The 22,436-nt window shown below is 48.7% G+C and overlaps 2 protein-coding genes across 7 annotated transcripts in view; both read left to right on the forward strand.

The window, feature by feature from the left end:
* Window positions 1-8,408, forward strand: part of ULK2 (unc-51 like autophagy activating kinase 2) — a 73,621-nt gene extending 65,213 nt beyond the window's left edge. For all 4 annotated transcript variants that reach the window (XM_035138909.2, XM_035138911.2, XM_035138910.2 and 1 more), the window contains 8 exons: window positions 680-789; window positions 1,644-1,796; window positions 2,366-2,574; window positions 3,259-3,437; window positions 3,744-3,862; window positions 4,392-4,549; window positions 5,942-6,077; window positions 6,263-8,408. In XM_035138909.2, coding sequence (XP_034994800.2) covers window positions 680-789; window positions 1,644-1,796; window positions 2,366-2,574; window positions 3,259-3,437; window positions 3,744-3,862; window positions 4,392-4,549; window positions 5,942-6,077; window positions 6,263-6,330 — 1,132 coding nt within the window. In that variant the 3' untranslated portion in view covers window positions 6,331-8,408. The remainder of the gene's footprint in view (window positions 1-679; window positions 790-1,643; window positions 1,797-2,365; window positions 2,575-3,258; window positions 3,438-3,743; window positions 3,863-4,391; window positions 4,550-5,941; window positions 6,078-6,262) is intronic.
* Window positions 8,409-12,214: 3,806 nt separating this feature from the next.
* The window catches only part of ALDH3A2 (aldehyde dehydrogenase 3 family member A2), a 31,545-nt gene continuing 21,323 nt past the window's right edge, over window positions 12,215-22,436 (forward strand). Inside the window, exons 1-4 of one of the 3 annotated variants that reach the window (XM_035138916.2) lie at window positions 12,215-12,311; window positions 18,629-18,806; window positions 20,371-20,602; window positions 21,337-21,422. In XM_035138916.2, the coding sequence (XP_034994807.1) occupies window positions 18,645-18,806; window positions 20,371-20,602; window positions 21,337-21,422 (480 nt within the window). In that variant the 5' untranslated portion in view covers window positions 12,215-12,311; window positions 18,629-18,644. Of the gene's footprint in view, window positions 12,312-17,714; window positions 17,815-18,628; window positions 18,807-20,370; window positions 20,603-21,336; window positions 21,423-22,436 lie in introns of those variants that run through there. The other 2 variants (XM_035138914.2, XM_035138917.2) reach the window with 2 other exon arrangements.

The raw sequence follows: 22,436 nt of genomic DNA on the forward strand, positions 1-22,436 counted from the left end.
AAATATAAGCCTCATTTCCTGGTGCGGCTTCTCCCTCTCCAGCACTCAAAAGTTGCCCCTTGTTTTGCATTTTGGACTTGCAAATCCATGTTTGTTTCTCCCTGCCTGCAAACACCTACTAGATGAAGATGGGTGTAAATTACAAACGACCCCAAGCCTCATTTTGATTTGTTGTACAGTTGGTTTTCTTTCTTTCCCCCTAGTTCTACTAGGTCTTCCCCGCCCCCTGAAGTGGATCTTTAAACAGCTCTTTTGAGAGCACTTTCCCCTGCTGTGCTCTGCTTGCCCCCTCCCAACCCCCCAGGCTGGATGTACACACTATCTGACTTAACCACAGCACTGCATTGTGGGGAATGGCTTCCTGAAACCAGCACACCCCACCCTCTGTTTTAGTTTACATCAGACCGGCACAAAGTGAAAGCGATCTGCAATGGGCTCCTCCCTATTATGGCCACAATGGGGCCAGGACTGGGCATTTGGCATGGTGGATCACAGCTCATGCAGGCCTGGCACACATTGAGGAAACTTGAACTCGCGCCACAGTCTTGAGGCCAGCCGCACACTAAAGCCAGGAGAAGCAAGTCACACACCTCCTTCCCCAGCCCAGGCATTGCCACTTCTCCCCTGCCCCACTGGATGTTGCCATTTCCCAAGCGCATTGTGTTCTCTTTCTGCTTAGGTCCGTGAGCACCGGCAAGCTGTCGGATCAGCAAGCAAAAGCAGCTCTCGGAGGCCAGCTCTGTCAGGGCAGCACAGACAGCCTTAACACTGAGCGGCCAATGGATACAGGTAAGGCAGCTGGTGGCTGGAGCTCTTGGTAGGTTGGAAGGCGGGGGAGAAATGGGGGAAGAATGCTGCATGCGTGAGAGAGAAAGAATAAGAAGCCTGTGAGGGTACATATTGAGTGTATGCATACATGCACTCCCTCCTGGAATGCAAGAGGCCCCCACCTGTGCTGGCATTCTGCTGGCTTCTGAAGGCACACCTGTTTACCTGGTCATTCCCTTGATCACTCTCCCCATGACTCCCGTTTTAATGGGGCTGTTTTCATTGTGTGTTTTTTTTATTATAGGTGCTCACATTTTAACATTTGTGTGATCGTTTTTCATATGTACATATGATATGTGTATTTACACACACACACACACACACACCCCTGCCAGATGAAGAGAGTGCCACAAATTCACCAGCCCACAAAAGCTTCATATTCAAATTGCCCCCAAACTTTATGGCCACTGCGTGACTGATAGCCAGGCAGAATCGAAAACATAAATAACATGAAGGCATGGATTATCCGTTGGCCTTTGTGCTTGCAAATGTTTTCCCTTTTCCCCCAAGAGTGAAAATCAAATTTTCATCAAATTTTAGTAGGGCTGCCCAGATCCAGATTAAAGTTGTTCCTCTCCCCGCCTCCTGACCAGATGGTCATTGGCCTTGCCTGGGTTAAGCCAAAAACCTCATAGGAAAAAGTGGGTTTTGAGGAGGGATCTGTAATGGGAGATAACCAGGGAGGTGGCAGGGAACTCAGGGATGCTTCTAGCCCCCGCCCTTCCAGTGGCCGTGTTTGGCTCCAGCTGTACTTGTACATGGTGCATGAGGCATGTCCTCATGAGGACTAACGTGCCGTCTCTTCCTCCCCCCAGCTCCACCGGGGGCCTGTGGTATCACAGCAGTTCCTCCCTCCATGGGAGCTGGCATGAGCTCGAGAGCCGTGATGTTTACCGTGGGGTCCCCTCCGAACAGCGCCACCCCTCCAACCTGCACCCACATGGTCCTCAGAGCTCGGACAACATCTGGTGAGTGGCATAGACGTTGCCTGTTGCTGGGGCCAGATTGTGCAGCAAGACAGGGAGGTGGGAGGTGAGGAGAAGTTGGTTGGGGATCTCGTGACTGTTACCCCAAAATAAGGTCGCCATATTTCAAAAGGTGAAAATCCGGACAAAAAAGTGGTTGTTGTTGTTTTGCCAAAGTTGTTGAGCTTTTTCTGGCAACCCTACCCCCTCACTTCTGCCCCAAACCCTCCCAAAAGATAGGGGAGCCTTCTTTCTGTCTGCAGAAGTGCTTCAGCCCTTTCAATACTCCTCCCTTGACTGAATCACAGGAAGACCCTCAAGCATCCTTACTTACACACTGATTTGCTCCAGGGCTTCTGAGAAAAAGTACACTCGTGGTTGGGTGGAGAGCGAAAATCGTTGCCACCACATGTCTGTTCCCTGAATAATGCTGAGCTTTGGCAGGGACCACAGCACCTCCTACTTTATTTGCAGCTGATTTTCACCTGGGGCAGGGAGCTTGGAACTCAGCCAAAGTCGTTGGGCTGAAACAAGTGTGTGTGTGTTTCTTTCTCCCCTCCCCACCTTTCCAGTCGGCTCCAACAGCTCTGGAGGGTCTCTGTGTTCTACCAGCGGCCGGGTCCTCATGGGCTCCCCTCCTGGTGTTTACATGGGATCCTCTCCCCCCGGAGCAGAGGCGGCTCCGTGCCTGAAGTACATGCCTTATGGCACTTCACCTCCCAGCTTAGAGGGGTTTATCACCTTTGAGGCGCCAGAACTGCCGGAAGAGACTTTGATGGAGGTAAGGAACAGCGGCAACTTAAGAATGAGTATATGTTACTATGTATTGGGGCTGGGGTTTCTCCAGGTGTTGCAGGGTCAACTGTCAGGGATGACTGGAGATGGGCTGCAGCTACAGCTGGAAGACCACAGGTGTCCCATCCCTGTTAAATAAATTAAACGTACGTTGTTAAAGCAGTTTAGGTTTTATAATATTGACAGATAAAATTCATTTATGCTTTTGAAGGAGGTTGTAACAGTGAGGATCCCTAAAGGCAAGGGCAGGGGGAGCCTGTGGCCCTCTAGACTTTGTTGGACTACATCTCCCATCAGCCCCAGCCAGCATGACCAGTGGCCAGGGATGAAGGACTGTAGATTCCCCATGCCTGGTGTGTGTGTGTGTGTGTGTGTGTGTGTGTGTGTGTGTGTGTGTGTGTTGTAACACTTCTCCCCAATACTTAACTATTGTCAGACAAGATCCAAAGCTTACAACCCTTGCCATTAAATGCCTTCTAAGATTTTTATTTTTACTTTTTTGCGGGGGGGGGGGCAGGAAGGTTTTCAGCACCCACCTTAAAACTTTGTAAAGAGAGAGGGACCTTGGCACTCCAGTGGGTGGCACTCTAGGGAAGGGGCTGTTTGGCGGTGGTGGCCTGCTAACTCTTGATGCTAAGCAGGGCTCTCTCTGCTTCTTCCCTCCTGGCAGAGGGAGCACACAGACACCCTGCGCCACCTAAACTTGATGCTGGCCTTCACGGAGTGTGTCCTGGACCTGACCGCTGTCCGAAGCGGGAACCCCGAGCTCTGCTCCTCGGCGGTGTCTGTCTATCAGATCCAGGAGAGTGTGGTAGTGGATCAGATCAGCCAGCTGAGCAAAGACTGGGGGTAAGTACCCACCCATCAGACCCCGGGAGGCTGGTCTTTGTTGAGCTGCCCAGCGCCAGTGTGCCCAAGTCTTTCCATGTTGCCAATGAGCAATGAAGGTTTTTTTGGGGGGGGGGTAGTCCTTCTGAGGGTGAGCTCACCTTCTGAGGGTGAGCTGCGCAAGGATGTCTCTTCACGCTCCACATGCAATGGGCCAGTGCCCAAGCTGCTTTTCTCTCTCTTCCTTGCTTTTTAATGCTTGCAAAGGGTATTGGGGAAGTGGCAGCTCCTCTCCTAACAAAATGCACCCATTTCTCTTTTCTCCAGGCAAGTTGAGCAGCTGGTCCTGTACATGAAAGCTGCCCAGTTGCTGGCATCCTCCTTGCACCTAGCCAAAGCGCAGATCAAGTCGGCGAAGCTGAACCTCTCCACCGCAGTGAAGCAAGGTGTGTGGGGCTGCCCCCAGGGCACGGAGCCCCAGACCCTTGATCCGTCTAGCTCAGTGGGGTTTGCAATCAACCAGCAGCAGGCACTCCAGGATCCCAGGTGGCAGGACATTCCCAGCCCTGCCAAGAGATGCTGCAAGGGACAGGACCTGAGACTTTTCACAGGTCGAGTATCTGCTGCCTTTCATGCAGAAAGTCCCAGGTTCCGTCCCCAGTGGCATCTCCAGGTACGGCTAGGAACGCATCCTTGCCTGAAACTCGGGAGAGCTGGTGCCAGTCAGAGCGGGCAGTTCTGAGCTCAATGGACCAGTGGTCTGGCTCGGTAGAAGGCAATCTGCTAGGACCCAGAAGTGGCGGTGGAAGCTTCCCAGACCCCATGAACAGGCCCAGGAGCTTGTCAAGGTCTGTAGGGCATCAGCCGCAAGAGGCTTTGAATGGCTGACAGCATATGCCCTTCCTGCTATTCCGGATGTGGCAGGAGCAGGCCAGTGCCCCCCTCCCTATTTCACAGCTGCTTTCTTCCCTGCAGTGGTAAAAAACCTGAACGAGAGGTACAAGTTCTGCATCGCCATGTGCAAGAAGCTGACGGGAAAGCTGAACCGGTTCTTTTCGGACAAGCAGAGGTTCGCCGACGAAATCAACAGCGTCACGGCCGAGAAGCTCATCTACAGCTGTGCTGTGGAAATGGTAAAGGGGGTGGGTGGGGAGAAGGCTATATAGAAGTGGTGGGCGGAGCCAGAGGCAAATGTGGGTGGAGCAGTGAACACATGTCACCTTTGTCCAGGAGGCTGGTTTCTGCATTTGCTGTCTCTCACACCCTTCTAGCCTCCACCCAGGCCAGTGAGAGGCATGATCAGACACTTTGCAGCCTTGCAAAAGCACTGAAGGAGGATGCAAAGCAGGGCTGGGACAAAAGGGCAGGTCCAGATAAAGAGTGTCTTGGAGGGCTGCATTTGGCTCCTGTATCTGATCCCCTTGTGGGTAAAAGATAAGGAGGACTTTCAGGAGGTTTTTTTGGGGGGGGGGGTTCCTGTCTGTCTCTGCCCCTCAGAGCTCCAGGGCTCAGCCTCCTTATTCACAAGCAAATCTCTCAGTGGATGTGGGATATAGAGAGAGGTCACCAACTATCATGGGAAACGGGATTCTGAATAAGTGAGCTTCTGGCACTCACTGAGAATCTTGCCACAGTCATGTTCAAAAGCCACATGTGGGCTCCCTCCTTGCCTTTGCCTTTCTGGGGAACATAAAAGCAGTGAGGGGCATTTCCATTGAAAGAGGCACGCAAACAAATTAGGTGGCACTCTCGGGATTAATTAAATTGGGCTTTCTTTTTTCCATTCGTTAATGCCTTCTTTGTATGTCTCAGAAGTTAACAGAAGGTGCCATTTCTGCATGTTGTCTGGCTAATATTTCGTCAGACTTAAACAGTCATTAGTTTTAATTCTCTGGGGTGTCGCACACAATACCAGTTGTGGGAGAGGGAAGCTTTTCTAGTAATGGTACCCTGGGTAACATGGTTGGAGGCTCAGGGAGAGACTCCCTGGTGGTCTTGGGCAAAATAGAAAGGTTCCGAGGTTTCCAAAAGATGCAGGAGCTTCAAACAAAGCGGAGGAGCGTTCACTCATTGCAAAATAAAAATTCACACAAGCTTTCCCAGTGTTCCAGTTCTTCCATTAAAAAAGAGCTCTCTCCCCTCACCCAGTTTTTTTTTCTTGCGGGCCAACATTTCTAATGTTCTTACTTTCTACCAATGATGTCAAGTGTGTGCTCTCCCCCCCCCCCCCCGGGCACAATTGTATCATCTCAGCAGCTACTGTGAGGAGAGAGGCTAAGCCGAGAGATTGAGAAAGGGGCACAAAGTTGCCCTTGACAGGAGTGGGATTAGAACCCAGGTCCTCAGTCATGTCCTTTACCACTCGACAGATGGCTTTCATTAAACAGCCATGAAGTAGGAATGAAACCAGGCTCTTTCCTGCAGTCCCTGCGGTGGGTGGAGGTTGCCTTCCGTGCAGGTCACTGCTTTGAGTGCCCCCTTTTTCTTAGCCCCTGGGCTTGATCAGTCTCTTCAACCCGTCTCAGGTACAGGCAGCTGCCCTGGACGAGATGTTTCAGCAGACAGAAGACATTGCATACCGATACCACAAAGCGGCTCTGTTGCTGGAAGGCCTGGCAAAGATAATACAAGACCCAGTTGATATAGAAAACATTAACAAATGTAAGTCGGTTTGGCGGTGTGGGGCGTCCCCCTCGCGATGTGGCTCCTTTCCGATAATCTGGAGCAAGCCATGTTGCTCTGAGCCTCAGCATCCCAAAGAATCCCCTGTTAAGGTTTCAATACAAGCGCTTCTTGCAGGTTCACCTGTGTCAACCTCTTTTTAACACGTTCTCCTTTGCTTTCAGATAAAGCGAGTATTGAACGCAGGCTCTCGGCCCTTTGCTGCAGCGCAGTGGCTGTTTACGAACAGTAGGCAAGTCGCCCGGGACCACTTGGCAGATGTTCCACTACAGCCAAATTACCACCTTTGCCCCTGTTGCAACAGGAGGACAGGTTTTTACATTTCTGTGGGTTTTCTACCAAAGAGAAAAGAGAAACATGGTTGATTCGCAGAGGGGAAGAAACCCTGAACTATCTCGGAGGAGACTTGCCTTATGACTTAAATCTTGCGCACCCCTCTCCATCTTTCACTGAGCAGCCAGGTTCAAAAGGCTCGTCTTTCCATTTCCAGCAGAACCTTTCCACAAAGCCTCGGTCGGGGACGGCGAATTGGCGTAATTATTATGATTTCTTATGAAAGGATGGAGCAAAGAATGGAACTTCCCGTCTTTGGGCAAGGTCCAAAATCGCAGGCTCTTCCTGCTCAGGGAGCAACAGGGCTGGAAGAGTTTTCTTTTTGGAACAAGACTCTGGGAGGAAGCTGAGAACAGTGTTAACTGCAAGCCTGTGTCTTGTGGAGCTTTTGAGGCTGATGCTAGATTTGGACCTGAGCTCATGTCTTGTAAATAGCACTTCTTCAAGCCCATCAGGCATAAGAAGAAACAGCACCTTTTGGAAAAAGACGAGGAGAAATGATGGACCTGGGCGAGGGGGGGGGGTCTTCTTTTTTATTTTACTTTGAGGGAGATCCATTTGGAATCCCTGAAACCAGTTTGAGAAGTTATCGTGGATATAAAAGCTTGGTGGTTTTGTCTTCTTCCTGAATATCCTGGCCCAAAATACTTTATATTGCACTAATTTACTCAAAACAAAACTATACTCTTCTTTTTGGGGGGGACGGGGACTTTTTTTTTTAAGCAGAAAAGGCACAACAACTAACTTTTGCTGGAGCAGGTTAGAGGAAACCATTCGATTTCACTGTATGCTTTTTGAGGGGGGGGGGAACCACCGCCCTTCCTGAAATCATCCAGAAAAGAAAAAACGCTTTCCAAAATTTCAAATGTAGCGTCTTAGGAAACTTTCAGGCAAAGTTGTACATACCTGTCTTCAGGAGGACTTTTTCCCTTTTTTTATATACCCGTTTGTCTAATACTTGAGTAACTTGGCCACAACTCCAGAGCATTTCGGTGGCGTTGCAAAGCCCCCGCTGGCTTGCTGTTCTTCCCCACTTCCCCCCATTTATACAAGTTTGGTTGCTTAGTTCTGTTGTAGCATGTGGAACTTGTGTGTTTACTGCCTGTATTTATCAGTAGGTATCCCCTTAATCCTGTCTCTCCTCCCCCCCCTTAATATCAGAAGAGACGTGCTGCAGTTTCAGTCTGCTCCTTTAAAACTGCATAAAGGGTTCTCTGACACACGCAGTGTTGGGACTCTGCGTGGTGTTGTGGTGTAGACTTTCCTCCCCTTACAGTAGCAGAAGAGCATTAAAAAAATCAGGGTGGTTTCTGAGTGACTTTTGAGGACACTTCGACACTTCCTACAGCTGCTCCCCCCCCCCCTTCAGACATGCCTTCAGGTGGCTTTTGTGAATTCATTATCTAGGCAACTTAGTTTCTCTGGAAATGACCCCTCTTCATTTTGAGAGTTGGCTTGTTGTTGTTTTAAAAAAATATGTAGATTATCATCACTTGGACACTTGAATACACCCCATTCTTCAAAACAAAATCATTTGGAACCTTAATTTTGTACTGGCCAGGCCTTCTTGGCAGGGAGGTCGTTGACATTCAGACACCATCTGTTTCCATGAACTGATGACCGCGTATGTGTGTGTATGGGTGGGTCTCCTTTCCCCCCACCCTTGTTTTTATTTTCTTTGGTTTGACAATGTAATGTACTGTTTACCTTATTTATCTGTATGAGAAATTCCAGCAGTTAATTTGAAAGTTTTTTTTTCTTTTTAATTTATACAACATTTGTATTTTTAGGTCTTTAATACTGTGTTTCTACTACCTCTTCTTTGTAACTGCATGCATTTATTCTTGACTCCCCGTAGCGTAATAACTGAAACAAAAACAAAATCCTGTTGCATAATTTTTATTATGGCCTGTATAAATGTATATTAAGGTTAAAAAAAACAAAAAATAAACTGATACTCAGAAGTGTTTTTATGGTACAGCTTGACACTTTTAAGACTTTGCAGTCACTAACATAATGAACCCAGTGCAGTGCTGTCAAGAACATAGGGTGCTGGTCAGGTTTTACTCAAGAGTAGACCCACTGGAATTAAGAAACTTAAAATATGTGCCGTTTAGCCAGGCCCATTTGATGGCTGAAGTTCTGTCCCTGGCAACCCTGAAATTAGTAGTTTGAGAACAAATTATTGTTATTTAGAAGGTTGTTTTCTTAGAAGTTATTACCGTTATTATTTATTGAATTTACATTCTCCCTTCCCAGGGAGGTGAACAGAGAAACAATTTAAAAGCAAAGTGAAAACAATTAAAACATTCTAAAAGCGATGACCGTTAAAACCATTATTCCGTCCAGTTAACATGTATTGCAGTATCAGACCATCTAGCTCGATATTGCTTACACTGGCTGGCAGCAGCGCTCCAGGGTTTCAGGGAGTGCATCTCTCCCAGGGATTGAACCTGGGACCTTCTGCATGCAAAGTAATTCGCCTTGCCACTACGCCACAGCTCTTTCCTGTCAGAGGAGGGAGCAAAGGTGCTGGAGTGAACTCCAGTTCCAGGAATACGCCTTCAGATTTGAATCCCATTGTGGACGGGTGAGTGGTCAGTCAGAACTATTGCTTATGGAGCGGAGAGGTGCTCGGTTGCAGATGATGATTTACTGACCCTTCGCCCTAAGGTCCCAGAGCCGGTTGCAACATCAAAACACACTATTAAAAACTTTAAAACACAGAATTAAGGTGGGGGTCCCGAGAATGTACATCTCTGCTGTCGGAAGCCAGCGTTTACACCATGCAGGACACGCCACAAGGAGCACCCTCTCCCAGGGCACACACACACAAACACACCCTGGGTCAATGTTAACACCCAGAAGGGTCCATGTAGGGAAGGAGGCAGTCTTTCGGGTATTTGGGGCCTGGGTCTTTTAATGCTTTAAGAACTGGCAAACAACGTCGCTTTTTAAAAATGAATTACTTGAGATCTGAAGGGAACTCCAGCAAGGAGACTGGCTGCTGCAAGTTGGCAGAGCTTGGGAGTACAGTGGCCAGGCCATCTACTGTTGACTCCTGGAACCACCCCCAAGCTGCAATTTTGCTCCTACTAGGGGAGTGCAATCCTGCCCAGGGCAGGTTGATTCCCCACCTCCCAGATTTTGAGTTGAGGCAGGGTGGTAAAAAAAAATTGGGGTGTGCGTGGCTCAGTTATAGAACAATTGCTTTAATTGCAGAGGGGTCCCAGGTTCATTTCTTGACTTCTCCAGTTTTAAAAGGATTGGGGAGAAAATATATCCCCTGCATCTCCCTTGTGATATGAATGAACTCTGACATCCTGCAAAGGGCGCCGTGCAGCTGCGTGCATGGAAGCATGCAGAGTTGCACCAGCACACCTCTCCAGCGAGGTGGACCCCTTGCAATATGCCTCTTGTTTTTCGGTGCACTGAGTGTTAATGGAAATTGGCCCTCTGGCGCTCCACAAGGTGGCGCCAGCAAGCCGCCTTCCTTTTGCTCCCTTGTTCCCTCCTATAGCTGGGCAAGCAAAATTGATGCCTGCCATCTCGAGGGTTGGTGGCGCATGTGCAGAGATGCGGAGCAGCCTTTATGTGCCAATGCCGCCTCTTGAGGCAGTAGAGCACGAGAATTTCCCTGCTGAATCAGGGGAGTGGTCCATTTAGCTTGAGCGCAGCAGATTCCAGCATTGTGCAGAGGCATACTTTCTCTGACGCGGCAGTGAGGCTGTGGCAGCACGGCTCACGGCTGGGACTGTTGCTGCGCATGCAGAAGGTGCCAGATTTGATCCCAGCTGCATCTCCAGGCAGGGCTTCTTGCCTGACCCCTGGAGAGCCACTGCTGGTCAGTGCAGCTGACACTGTGCTACACGGAACAATGTGTGTTTCTAACTAAATCACCCCTTCATTCCCAACCATGAGGACTAGAAGCTTGTATTTTTAGAGGACGAGCTGTAGGTTTGTGATAAAGGGCAGCTCCCAATGATTGTTGGTTTCAGGGAACCATGATCTATAATCTTGTCCCTGGAAGATTGCCCATTTAGGAGATCTGACCTTTGAGCTTGAGAAAGGATCTCTACTCCTAATGTAGAGTATTAAGAGCACTATCTTAATACCCAGCACAGTTGGCAATCCTGCCTGTGGGATTATTTGGCTGGAAACTATAAACGGTGGCAACTCGAGCTGGTTTTGAAATCACACCTTTGTGGGAAACGATTCTGGCAGTAGATGAATCCCAAAGCCTTAAAGGCACCTCCTGCCCAAAGGTGGGGGAGCATTTCTCAATGTTTGCTGGACCTGACTGGGAGAGTTGGTTTGCCTTACCGAAATCCCTCTGTACCTTAAGCCGGATCCAATATAGGTGGCAAAGGAATTTCATTGTGGCAGAGTCCTTTTAAGTGCTCGCCCTCCTTTGATCTGGTGAGAGCAGAAGAGTGTTAGGTGCCTTTGCTGCCCCTAGGAATTCTTGGCTCCAAAGTGCAGAGATAAGTTGCAGCTCAAGTTTGGCCAGAGGCAGCGCCCACAGTACAATGACTCCTTTTTGCCAGGCAAAAGCCCCACTGGTAAGGCTGATGTGGGGCAGGGCTTAACAGCAGGCTAGGGAAAAAACCGAGGGCCAGGCAAAGGAGTCTGAAGGGCCACATGAGAATTAAGGTGGCTTCCAGTCCCTTATTCAACACTTGTTCTTACAGTAACAAGCAATATGAAACAGCTTTGTCAGAATGGAGGGGGCAGATTCACAGCCATGAGTACGAATAATATGGAGTACCCAAAAACCTTATTTCGAGGTGCCAGGCGCTTGTGGATTTGAGTTCCTTTTACTCTGACTGAGCAAGCAACACTCACTTTAAGGAATCGGGCAAAGTCTGCTTTGGGCGGCTTCCAACAGAAAAATAAAACACAATAATCTATTAAACATTAAAAGCCTCCCTGAACAGGGCTGCCTTCAGATGTCTTCTAAATGTCTGGTAGTTATTTTCCTGTTTGACAGCTGTTGGGAGGGCGTTCCACAGGGCAGGCGCCACCACCGAGAAGGCCCTCTGCCTAGTTCGCTGCAACTTGGCTTCTCGCACCGAGGGAACTGCCAGAAGGCCCTCGGTGCTGGACCTCAGTGTCTGGGCAGAATGATGGAGGTGGAGACGCTCCTTCAGGTATACTGGACCAAGGCCATTTAGGGCTTTAAAGGTCAGCACCAACACTTTGAATTGTGCTCGGAAACAACTAGTACTGTATTCAAAAGCATCGCTGTGTCTGTTTCTGGAGGAAGAACATGACTAGTATCCATTGAAAGATAGGTCTTTATCCTCCACCAATCAGTCTAATTCTCTCTTAAAGCCATCTGGGGCTAGTGGCCATCGCTGCACCTTGTGGCAGTGAGTTCCGCAGTTTAACCGTGTGGAGAATGACTTTCTTTTCTCTGCCCTGAAATTCCGAACATGTTCTAGCGTTACGAGAGAGGAAGAAGAAACTTAATCCACTTCCTCCAAGGCTGGACATAATTTTATAAACACCTATCATGTCACTTCTCTTGAGGTGTGGGGATTTGCCTGCCCCCTTAACTTTAGGAGGAACATGGCAGAAACCTCCCTTCCTCACCTAACATACAAACCACTTGTACCCATTTCCCCCGTCAAACAGTGGAGGAGGCTCAAACCCTTTGGCACTGTGGGGAGAAAACAAGTTGCCCTCATTCTGTTTTTCTTTTTTCCCATGCATGCTGTTTTAATGAGAATACGGTACAGATGTCAGTCCTGGGCTCCCATCCAAATTTCCTGCAGTGGGCGGGCTAAGGTTTTTCTTCCAAGGCTGGTGTCAGGGGTGGAGAAATCTAGGTCTGTTTTCTACGGAGCTGAGCCCTTAAAAGTAGCTGCTGCGTGACAGGTAACCATCTCTCTCTGCAAACGTTAAATTAAGAGGTGTTTTTTTATGAAGCCTGGAAAAAGCAGGAAAAGTGTTTGTGTTTGTGTGGTTTGTGGGTAGTTTTGCAAGGGCGAGGAAGTGTGATTTAAGGGGGAATCGTCAGATTTATCTTTCTTGCAGCGGTTGCCTGGGTGGAAAATTCTTTCCACTTAGCAAAGCTGGGTTTTGGGTTTGTTTTTTGAAGAAGAAAAAAATCAAAATATAAAGGGAGGGCGGATTCGAGAGAGGAACCTTGGGTCGGAAGAGATTTCTGTTGACTTTGTTTTTGTTTAGAAGGCCAAAGCTCAGAGCCAAGAAAGAGAGAGAGAGATCTGCTATGTGAAGAAACAAGGATGTTTCTTATGCCAAGGTTGGGCCTTCCAGAAATGGCTGGGTCACAACTCCCATTGTCCCTTCCTATTGGGCATGCTGGCTGGTTCTGATGGGAGGTGTGAGTTGGGCAACATTGGAGAATGGGTCACAGCTCAGCAGAGCACCTGCTTTGCATGCAAAAGGCCCCGGGTTCAATTGGGTCAAGCTCGGCATGTGTCCCTGCCTGAAACCCTGGGCAGCTGCTGCCAGCCAGTGTGGGCAGTATGGAGCTAGATGGACCAATGATCCGACTCAGTTTAAGGCAGCTTCCTGTGTTCCTGTTTAATTCACCCATGAGGACTGGAATCTTGTTTTATTTGTAGAGGAAGGGCTGTAACGCAGTGGTTGAGCATCTGCCCTGGCCAGTTTCAATCCCTGGCATCTCCAGCTCGGACTGGAATGCTGGAAGAGCTGCTACCAGTCAGCGCAGGCAGTACTGAGCTGGAATTGTCTCAGTGGATGCCCAGTCTATTCTTTCTCGGAAGCAAGCACCCCACTGCCTTCGCTGGAAATGTGCTCCTGCACTTATTTGGCATTGAGCCCTATTGTACCCACTGACAGTTACTCTTGAGTAAACAGGCCCAGGAGTGTGCTAGTAAGTGGGCCTTTGGGGGGGGGAGAAGGCTGCATAGCCAAGGGGTGGGCAGGGGGCAGCTGCCCCCCTCTAAAGAAATATAAATAAAAATACATAGCAAATGGGGGTTCTGCTCCCCCAACAAAAATCCTGGCTAGGCCCATGGTAAGCCCCACAGAACTCCTCGAGATTTACTTGTGAGTAGGCTTGCTGTAACGCAAGGGACCCAGGTGGCGCTGTGGGTTAAACCACTGAGCCTAGGGCTTGTTGACCGGAAGGTTGGCGGTTCAAATCCCTGTGACGGGGTGAGCTCCCGTTGCTTGGTCCCAGCTCCTGCCAACCTAGCAGTTCGAAAGCACGTCAAAATGCAAGTAGATAAATAGGAACCGCTACAGCGGGAAGGTAAACGGCGTTTCCATGTGCTGCTCTGGTTTGCCAGAAGCGGCTTTGTCATGCTGGCCACATGACCTGGAAGCTATACGCCGGCTCCCTCGGCCAATAATGCGAGATGAGCGCCGCAACCCCAGAGTCGGTCACGACTGGACCTAATGGTCAGGGGTCCCTTTACCTTTAGGCTTGCAAAGATCGGCTGCTACACTTAGTTTTGCTGCATCCTCAGGATCTGAACTGGTTCTGTTTCTGGAGCAGAGGGTTTACACCCCAGATCTCGCCAGGCCCACCATCCCCAATTTGGGGGGGGGCGCTGGGTGGAAGCTGGATTCTAACAGCATCTGGAGGGCCACAGGCTCTTCCCATTGCTCTACTTCCAGCCAGCAGCAAAATGGCTAGCAACTTTGTCGAAGAACAGAGGTTTGCCTTCCTCCTGTGTGGCTTGGCTCACTTACGTGAGATGCTCGTATATCCCTGCAGCCTTTTGAGCATAGTATTTTGGTTGCTTTCTGTGGACCAGTGTAGTGGGTGGGTGACGTTTTATACAGTATTGTGCTGTTTCTTCCCTGCAGCTTTCGGTTTTACCTGTGAAGCTACATGGATAGTTTGCATTTCTTAAAATGGCTTTAAAAATAAATTTTCAGAATATTGTCCTGGGGTACTGAAAATTGCCACAAGTTCCGAAGCACTTGAAAGAGTAAAAGTGTGCGTCCTTCAGGGTGCTCCCCCCCCCTCCCCGCAATAAAGTGAATGATTTGTGAAGGATCAGGGCCCACACGGCTTCCCCAGACAGGCTGGTCTCCGGCAGAAGGCTGGCGCCAACCCCAGAAGGAAGGCAACAATGGATACATGGAGCCACAATGCTTCATAGAAGGCCCTTTGAGCGCTTCCATTAATACGAGAAATTCAAAGTGTTCAAGATAGGGAATATATAAATTGCAAAGTTTGGTAGAAAGAAGCAGCTAAACATATGTAGCTGTGATGATCCGGTGTGTGTTTTTTTCCTTGCTGCATACCAAAATTGGCACGTGCCAATCATGCGAGGAAAGGTTAGCGAGTCTAATCAGACAACCGATAATCATCTTGGCGTTCCCGATCTGCCAACCACCACTTTATCTGGCTGTTTGTTACCTTTGACCATGGATATTTACCACATTGGTCACCCATTAGTTGGGGGTGATTATATTTTTAATTTGGTGGGTGTGGGGCATAAAGTATTGATGCCTATACAGAGGTCACTTGCTTTTACACGTGAAGAGATGTACAAAAAGGGCGTTCAAACGGTATTGTCAGGAGAACCTGCTTACTCTGATTATGATCCGCCGATTCAGATGATTATTCTGCTTTCAGAATGCTTTAACTGTTTATTTCAACATCTAGCCCTGACAACACAGACCTGCGATTCCCCCTATGAGAACGTGACTTAATTTTTAACGCAATTGGTAAAGCAAAAGGGAGGGGGTGCTTCTAAGCCTGCGTAAATTACAGGCCTGTGAAGCCAACTTTTGTTTGTGCGGGTAAAAACTGCCCTGAACACCCACAACACAGGCCGCAGTTCAACAGGTGTGGCTTCTCCCCACAGCACCATTTCTGCAGGAGGAAAACCAACCCTGGTGGATTTTGCCCAGTCGGTGCACCGTCGTAAAGATATGCATTTGAACCCTAGACATTTTCCTGTTGGTTATATTCTCTCTCTTTTTGGGGGGGTGTTTAGGGTTCCCTCTGGGCTGTCCCCTCTTACAACTGACACCTTCTATTCCAATCTCTGCTCACCTACTTTTCACAGCCCTCAAAATTGGGTAAAACTTTGCCTGACATGGAATAGTGGGAAAGCTTAACCTGGTGGATATCTACCTGTCTGGTTGCTGTTGGAGCCCCAGGAGCAAAGTGGGAGAATAGAAGGTGGCAACTTTTACCTTTCATTTACCCAGGGAAGGTATATTTGACAATCGTAATCCCACTTACCTGGGATCTATCAACCCCTCCCCTGTTTAATTCAAGAGGATTTACACCCCGAGTAGACATAGCTAGGTTTACGCTGGCTTTTTTGCGGCGTGGGTGTGATTTGCCTCCTGAGCCTGAGGAGAGGTATGCAGTTCAACCCGATCCTAGGTCGCTTTACTGGGAAGTAAATCCCCCTCTGTCCAATGGGGCTTACTCCCAAGTAAATACGTTTTTAGGATTCATCTTGTACACGCTTATTTGGGCGTAAACTCCATTGAACACGGGCGAGATTTACTTCTGAGCAGACGTGACTACATTTGGGTTGCACGTAACTTCACCGTGCCTTTAATAAACTGTAGCTTTCTTAATAATAAGTGTATCTGAATAATGAGTGTATCTGAAGAAGTGTGCATGCACACGAAAGCTCATACATATTGTTGTAAATTTTAAGGTTATATACCAGGTGGCGCTGTGGGTTAATCCACAGAGTCTAGGGCTTGCTGATCAGAAGGTCGGCGGTTCGAATCCCTGCAACGGGGTGAGCTCCCGTTGCCCGGTCCCAGCTCCTGCCAACCTAGCAGTTCGAAAGCATGTCAAAGTGCAAGTAGATAAATAGGGACCGCTCCGGCGGGAAGGTAAACGGCGTTTCTGTGTGCTGCTCTGGTTCGCCAGAAGCAGTTTGTCATGCTGGCCACATGACCCGGAAGCTGTCTGCGGACAAACGCCGGCTCCCTCGGCCTATAGAGCGAGATGAGCGCCGCAACCCCAGAGTCGGACACGACTGGACCTGATGGTCAGGGGCCCCTTTACCTTTTACCTTTATATATATATATATATATATATATATAATTGTTCATAAACATGCACATGAATGTACAGGCACATGTCTGAAGCAGCACAGGAAGACAGGCCTGACTGACACCATTTTGACTCTCTCTGACCAGAATCACACACACATTTCCACATGACTTATCAACTTGGGAGCCATAATCCTGTAAACCGGAGGCTCTGCCTACTGGACATTTCCCCATAAATGGTGCCAGACTACTAGCCATCTCATTCACAATGGAAGACTCCTCCGAACAAAAGATAGTGATCAACTTTTAGGAAACTGTTAATTTCTCTTTGTGTTTAGGAATTCACACCTGGGAGGGGTAAGAGGAGGACTAGGAGAGGTGTCAAAGGTGCTCAGATTTCTACCTTGAACCCTCCCTTTTTGTGAGGTATTGATTATGTAGCTGTGATGTAGGAATGATGTATTTTGGGGGTGTTTCTTGGTGATGGGAAAACTGATAAAAGTGGAGGTTCTCTTTTGTTCTGGGTTCCTTCCTTGTTCTCCTGCGTGAGGGGAAGGACCCTCTTGCAACAGCAAAAGTAAAGGCTTTGCTTCTCAAACCTTTCTGGTTGGCCTCTTTTATATATTCTCCGACCGATGGAGAACCCCACAAGGGCAGATTTTTGCTTATTGTTGTTGTTTAGTCGTTTAGTCGTGTCCGACTCTTCGTGACCCCATGGACCATAGCACGCCAGGCACTCCTGTCTTGCACTGCCTCCCGCAGTTTGGTCAAACTCATGTTCGTAGCTTCGAGAACACTGTCCACCCATCTTGTCCTCTGACGTCCCCTTCTCCTAGTGCCCTCAATCTTTCCCAACATCAGGGTCTTTTCCAAGGATTCTTCTCTTCTCATGAGGTGGCCAAAGTATTGGAGCCTCAGCTTCACGATCTGTCCTTCCAGGGAGCACTCAGGGCTGATTTCCTTAAGAATGGATAGGTTTGATCTTCTTGCAGTCCATGGGACTCTCAAGAGTCTCCTCACAAACTTAGTTGGTCTCTAAGGTGCTGCTGGAAGGAATTTTTTTATTTTGTTAATAATAAGAATACTGTAATAATAATTCGACATTACTAATTAGTAAATACTAATTGATAAATGACTGTTGATTAAGCTTTTGTGGATTTTGAAATTATTTTGAATGCACTGTATGAGCTGCGGGGGCGGGGGCTGTTTCCGTGAGGTTTGTTTTTGTTTTGCGGAGGGGTGGAAATTCAACCCTGAGAATCAACACTCGCACGTGCTGGGGGAGGGGCTTGTCCCGGACCGGAAGTGGCTGGAGGTCGGCCTCAGGACCGGAAGGCGGAAGTCCGTGCCTCGTAGGGTTGGGAAAGATGTCACTGGGGAGCCGCGTCCAGACGGACACGGGAGGGGGGTAAGGGAGATGCGTGTTTTTTTGTGGGGGGGGCGGGGCTTGCAGTGGATGTGCGTTTAAACAGCTGCAGGAGAGGCAGGAATTCTCCAGGGACAGCTTCCCCTAGTTTACAGCACATTAAAGCACCCAGTCAAACAATGCCGGAATAAAACAAATTCAAGCTTCAAGGGGAATATTTCAGATCCTCCTCCAAGTGGCCGTTTGGTTTCCCCCCCCATATTTGTTTGCCTACTTAATTTATAGAGCTGCACCATAGGAGGAGGAGGAGGACTCCAGGAAGGCAGTGTGGTGCAGTGGTTGGAGTGCCGGACTAGGACCTGGGAGCAGGGTTCGAATCCTCCACTCCGTCAGGAAGCTCATCTGGGGGACCTTGAAGTCAGTCGCATCCTCTTCACCTGCCTCACAGGGTCGTCGTGGGGATTAACTGAGGAGGGGGGGGCGTGAATCACCAACTCCTGGGAGAGAAAGATGGGAGATAAGTGTAATGAATAAGCCCTCTTGCTGACCTGCGCCTGGTGAAATGTTTCAGATTCCTCCTGACATTCTAAACCCACAGGTTTGCTGGGAAACCAGTCTGGGCCAGCAGGTGACTGGAGGGGGAGGGTGTGCCACGTGCATTCAATTTATTAAGGAGTGGGTGTGAGCAGAAACCATGTGTGCCTCGTAAACCCAGGAGCAGGGCTTGGCTCTGGAGGGGGTCATGGGGCCAATGGAGAGCCCGCCCTTTTCACTTTTGCTTTCTGGTTAGGCTATCCAAAGTGTGTGTCAAGTTGGAACGGTCGGCAGATCCAAACCTTTCTTGTCTCCCCTGCAGGTGCCTCACAGGAGCCATGGAGAAAATCAAGCTAGCCGTGGAGCGGGCCAGGGCAGCTTTCAACACAGGGAAGACGCGGCCCTTGGAATTCAGGATCCAGCAGCTGTTGGCCCTCAAGAAGATGATAAAGGAGAAGGAGAAGGACATTGCGGCAGCCCTCATGGCAGACCTCCACAAGGTCTGTTGCACACTGGCCATGTCTTCCTATAGCGCCCGTTGGGGATTCTGTAGCTGTGGTTCCTGCATTGCAGGGGGTTGGGCTGGATGGCCTCTGGGGGTCCCTTCCAATTCTACCGTTCTATGAATTGTATGTGGGGGTGGGGGGAAATCTGAGGCCAGGGCTCTCTGGCAACAGGGCCCTGGGGGAAAATGTTTAGGGGACACCCCCCCTATTTTTTATGCTTGTACTTTTTAATCGTAAGTTTTGAAACTGTTCTGTGTTCCAATGTGTTGCTAACCTGCCCTAGCACCTTAAATTAAAATAATGATCATAATTTTGGACCAGTTGATGTTTCCAAGTTCTCTTTGAGGGCAGCCTTGCATGGGATTCATTGCAGCAATCCAGCCTGGAGGTTGTTGTGAAGGGTGAAGGCCACCCTGGAATGGTGAAGAGGGCAGGTAATAAATTATAACAAGAACAACCTCCAGATCGGGCTGCTGCATGGCTCTCCACGTGGGGCTGCCCTTGAAGACAAACTGGAAACTTTAACTGTTCCAAAATTACTATAATATTTGGGGATGCAGGGAGATGAGTATCATATCTCCTCCCAGTCTCCTCTTTTTCAGGCTTAACATCCCCAACTCCCTCATAAGGCTTAGTTTCCAGACCCTCAGTTTCCTTAGTCACCCTCCTCTGCACACCTTCCAGCTTGTCAACATCCTTCTTAAATTATGGCGCCCAGAACTGGACACAGTATTCCAGGTGTGGTCTAACCAAGGCAGAAGAGAGCGGAACCATTCCTTCCCTTGGTCTGGACAGTAGACTTCAGTTGATGCAGTCAGGAATAGCATTAGCCTTTTTTGCTGCTGCATCACACAGTGGACTCAGGTTCAGCTTGTGGTCCACTAAAACCCCTAGACCCTTTTCACATGCACTGCTCTGAAGCCAGGTGTCCCCCATCCCATGTTACTATTCTTATAATTATTATGAATACGGTGAAATCAAGTCAAGTCAATGTTTATTACGGCAAACAGCCAGCATATTAAACCAGAAATTCTGCATAATTCCCTACATGAACAATAAAAGCAACTGATATGGGGTTTTAACAGTCAATATACAATACTTAAAATACAGGTCCAGCGGAATAAAACACCATAAAAGAATAAAAAATTTAACCAAGAACTGTAGCCGCAATATCGTAATCAGAGGGCAGGACAAATTGTTATAATACGTTATTCAATAAAAGAGATTTACGTTTTTTAATAGCTAAGGTGCAGAATTTGGCCACAGCGTAGGATACTGAGCTCAAAGAGTCTTCCAGAAGGAATTTGCGTAACGTTTCGGGGGGGAAAATTCCAGATATTCCAGATATTCGGGGGGGGGGGGAATTGCAAGGGTGTGAATTTTGATAATAGGGGTAAAATGAGTCGCGATCGTTCTTCATTATAGAATTCACAGAATAGAAGAATGTGAATAATAGATTCCACCTTGTTAGACGTGCATGAATACGGTGAAATTTACGAGATTATTTTGGTCGCCGATCGTTCTTAATACATGCCACCTCCTCTTGGCTCCCGGACAGAACGAGCTCAACTCTTTTAGCTACGAGATTATGGGCGCTCTGGGGGAGATTGCTCTAATGGTGGACAAACTCCCCGAATGGGCTGCCCCTCAGTACGTGGAGAAGACCATTATGACGATAAGTGACGAGACCTACATCCACCGTGAGCCGCTGGGTGTGGTCCTGGTCATCGGGGCATGGAATTACCCTTTCATCCTCATCATGCAGCCGCTCATTGGGGCCATCGCCGCAGGTAAGTGGCCAATTTTTCCGTCGGTGCGTCGCAGGGGGGTAGAGAACCTTTTAAATCCCAGGCACGGGAGTAGGGGGAATGTTTCTAGTCCTCATGAGGACAGAGAGCTGTTGGGGGGCATGGGAACCACAGCGCTGGGGAAAGCTCAGTCCGAACGGGAGGCGAGAGAAGCCTTTGCAGGGATAAAGACTCGCTCAGTTCCATGGGGCCGACCCATGGGTAAGTGAGTTTACGACTGTGGCTGTCATTCTCTCTCCCGACTCCTGCGGTTCTGCTTGAGCTGTGGTCGTGCAAGCCTGCGTTGTTTGCAGCCCACAAAACTGCTTGTCCTGAAAACCCGGGTGGGGGCCCCCTTTTCTCAAGAGCCTGGCCACTGGATCACGCCAAAGGATCACCTTGTCCTGGCCCCCTTGCTTAGGGAGGGACGTAGGGCAGCGGCAGAGATCTTGTCTGGCATGCAGAAGGTCCCAGGTTCAATCTCTGGCATCACCAGTTGCAGCTGGGAATTGTCCTGTGTCTGGGAGCTGCTGCCGGCCAGTGTCGACAATACTGGGCTAGATAGGCCAGTGGTATGGCTCGGTATGAGGCAGCTTCCCATCCTGAGCTCAGCAGGCCCCCCCCAGGGGCCTCTGATCTTTGGGGTATAACACAGCCATCGCGACTAGCAGCCAACCGTTCCCCGTTTTCCTCTTCCTACACTTTTCAACAAATATCCCCTTCCTTGAATCTTCCAGGGAACGCTGTTGTGCTTAAGCCATCCGAGGTCAGCGAACACACGGCCAAGCTCTTCGAAGAAATCCTCCCTCAGTACCTGGACAAGGTAGGCCCAATCGCCTGGCTTGGCATCAGATTTGTGATCCAGAAGCGCTTAATTTCTCTACAGGTGGAACGGTGCGTGTTCTGTGCTTTGTTTCGTTAAGGCCTTAAATTCTCCATGTTGACCGTTGCAAATTCTTTGCCAGGGGAAAAGTGACGACGCCATAATGCTTCACATCTTCCAGATATTTTTCCATACTACAACTCCCAGCTGCCATTGCAGCCGTGCCTGATGGGAGTTGTAGTTCAGCAATATTTGGAGGGCGCCAGGTCGACAAAGGCTGCCACAGTCGGCGTCGGGAAACATTTCCACCTCTTCTCCAGCACAGTTTAAATTGGCTCCATCAGAGAGCCCTGAAGTCCATCAAATAGTATAATAATATTAGTTATTGCATATGTAATTATTACATTCTCTTCACCCTAAGGTCCCCCAAAAGCATACTTCTGTTTTATTTACTTATTGTTATTATTTTATTAACTTAAATGTCCTGCCTCCCCCCCCCCCGGAAAAAGGAACTCAGTGCGTTGACCCCAAAACGCAACATTGTGCAATGTTGTTGTTGTTGTTGTTGTTGTTTAGTCGTTTAGTCGTGTCCGACTCTTCGTGACCCCAACATTGTGCAATATATTTATTAAACTAATTTCCCCGTTCTTCCTCCCAAAGGCGGCAAACATGCCAATAGCAGAATCCCGTTAAAACCTCTGAAAAACTATTTTGGAAACAACCTTTTTTTATTAAAAAAAGAAGAGTAAGATAAGGTGGTGGGGGGGGGGGGGAGAGTTAAAAACTTCTAAAAGAAGCCTCTCCACGCCTGCTGTCGCGTGTAAAACCATCTGCTCCGTCTGATAGCAAAACGGTACATAAGATAGCAGCCTGTAGCAGCATTAGCAACATAAAACCAGGAAGAAACAATTAAATAGTGAAACGGCAGTTTCGATAACAACCGTAGAGGGAATAGCGTCAGGCTTAATGAGCCCCCAAACGCTCTGCTTGACAGCCTTTGTAAACAACCATTGT

This window comes from Zootoca vivipara, chromosome 15 (genome assembly GCF_963506605.1).
Source record: "Zootoca vivipara chromosome 15, rZooViv1.1, whole genome shotgun sequence".
NCBI classification, from domain to species: domain Eukaryota; kingdom Metazoa; phylum Chordata; class Lepidosauria; order Squamata; family Lacertidae; genus Zootoca; species Zootoca vivipara.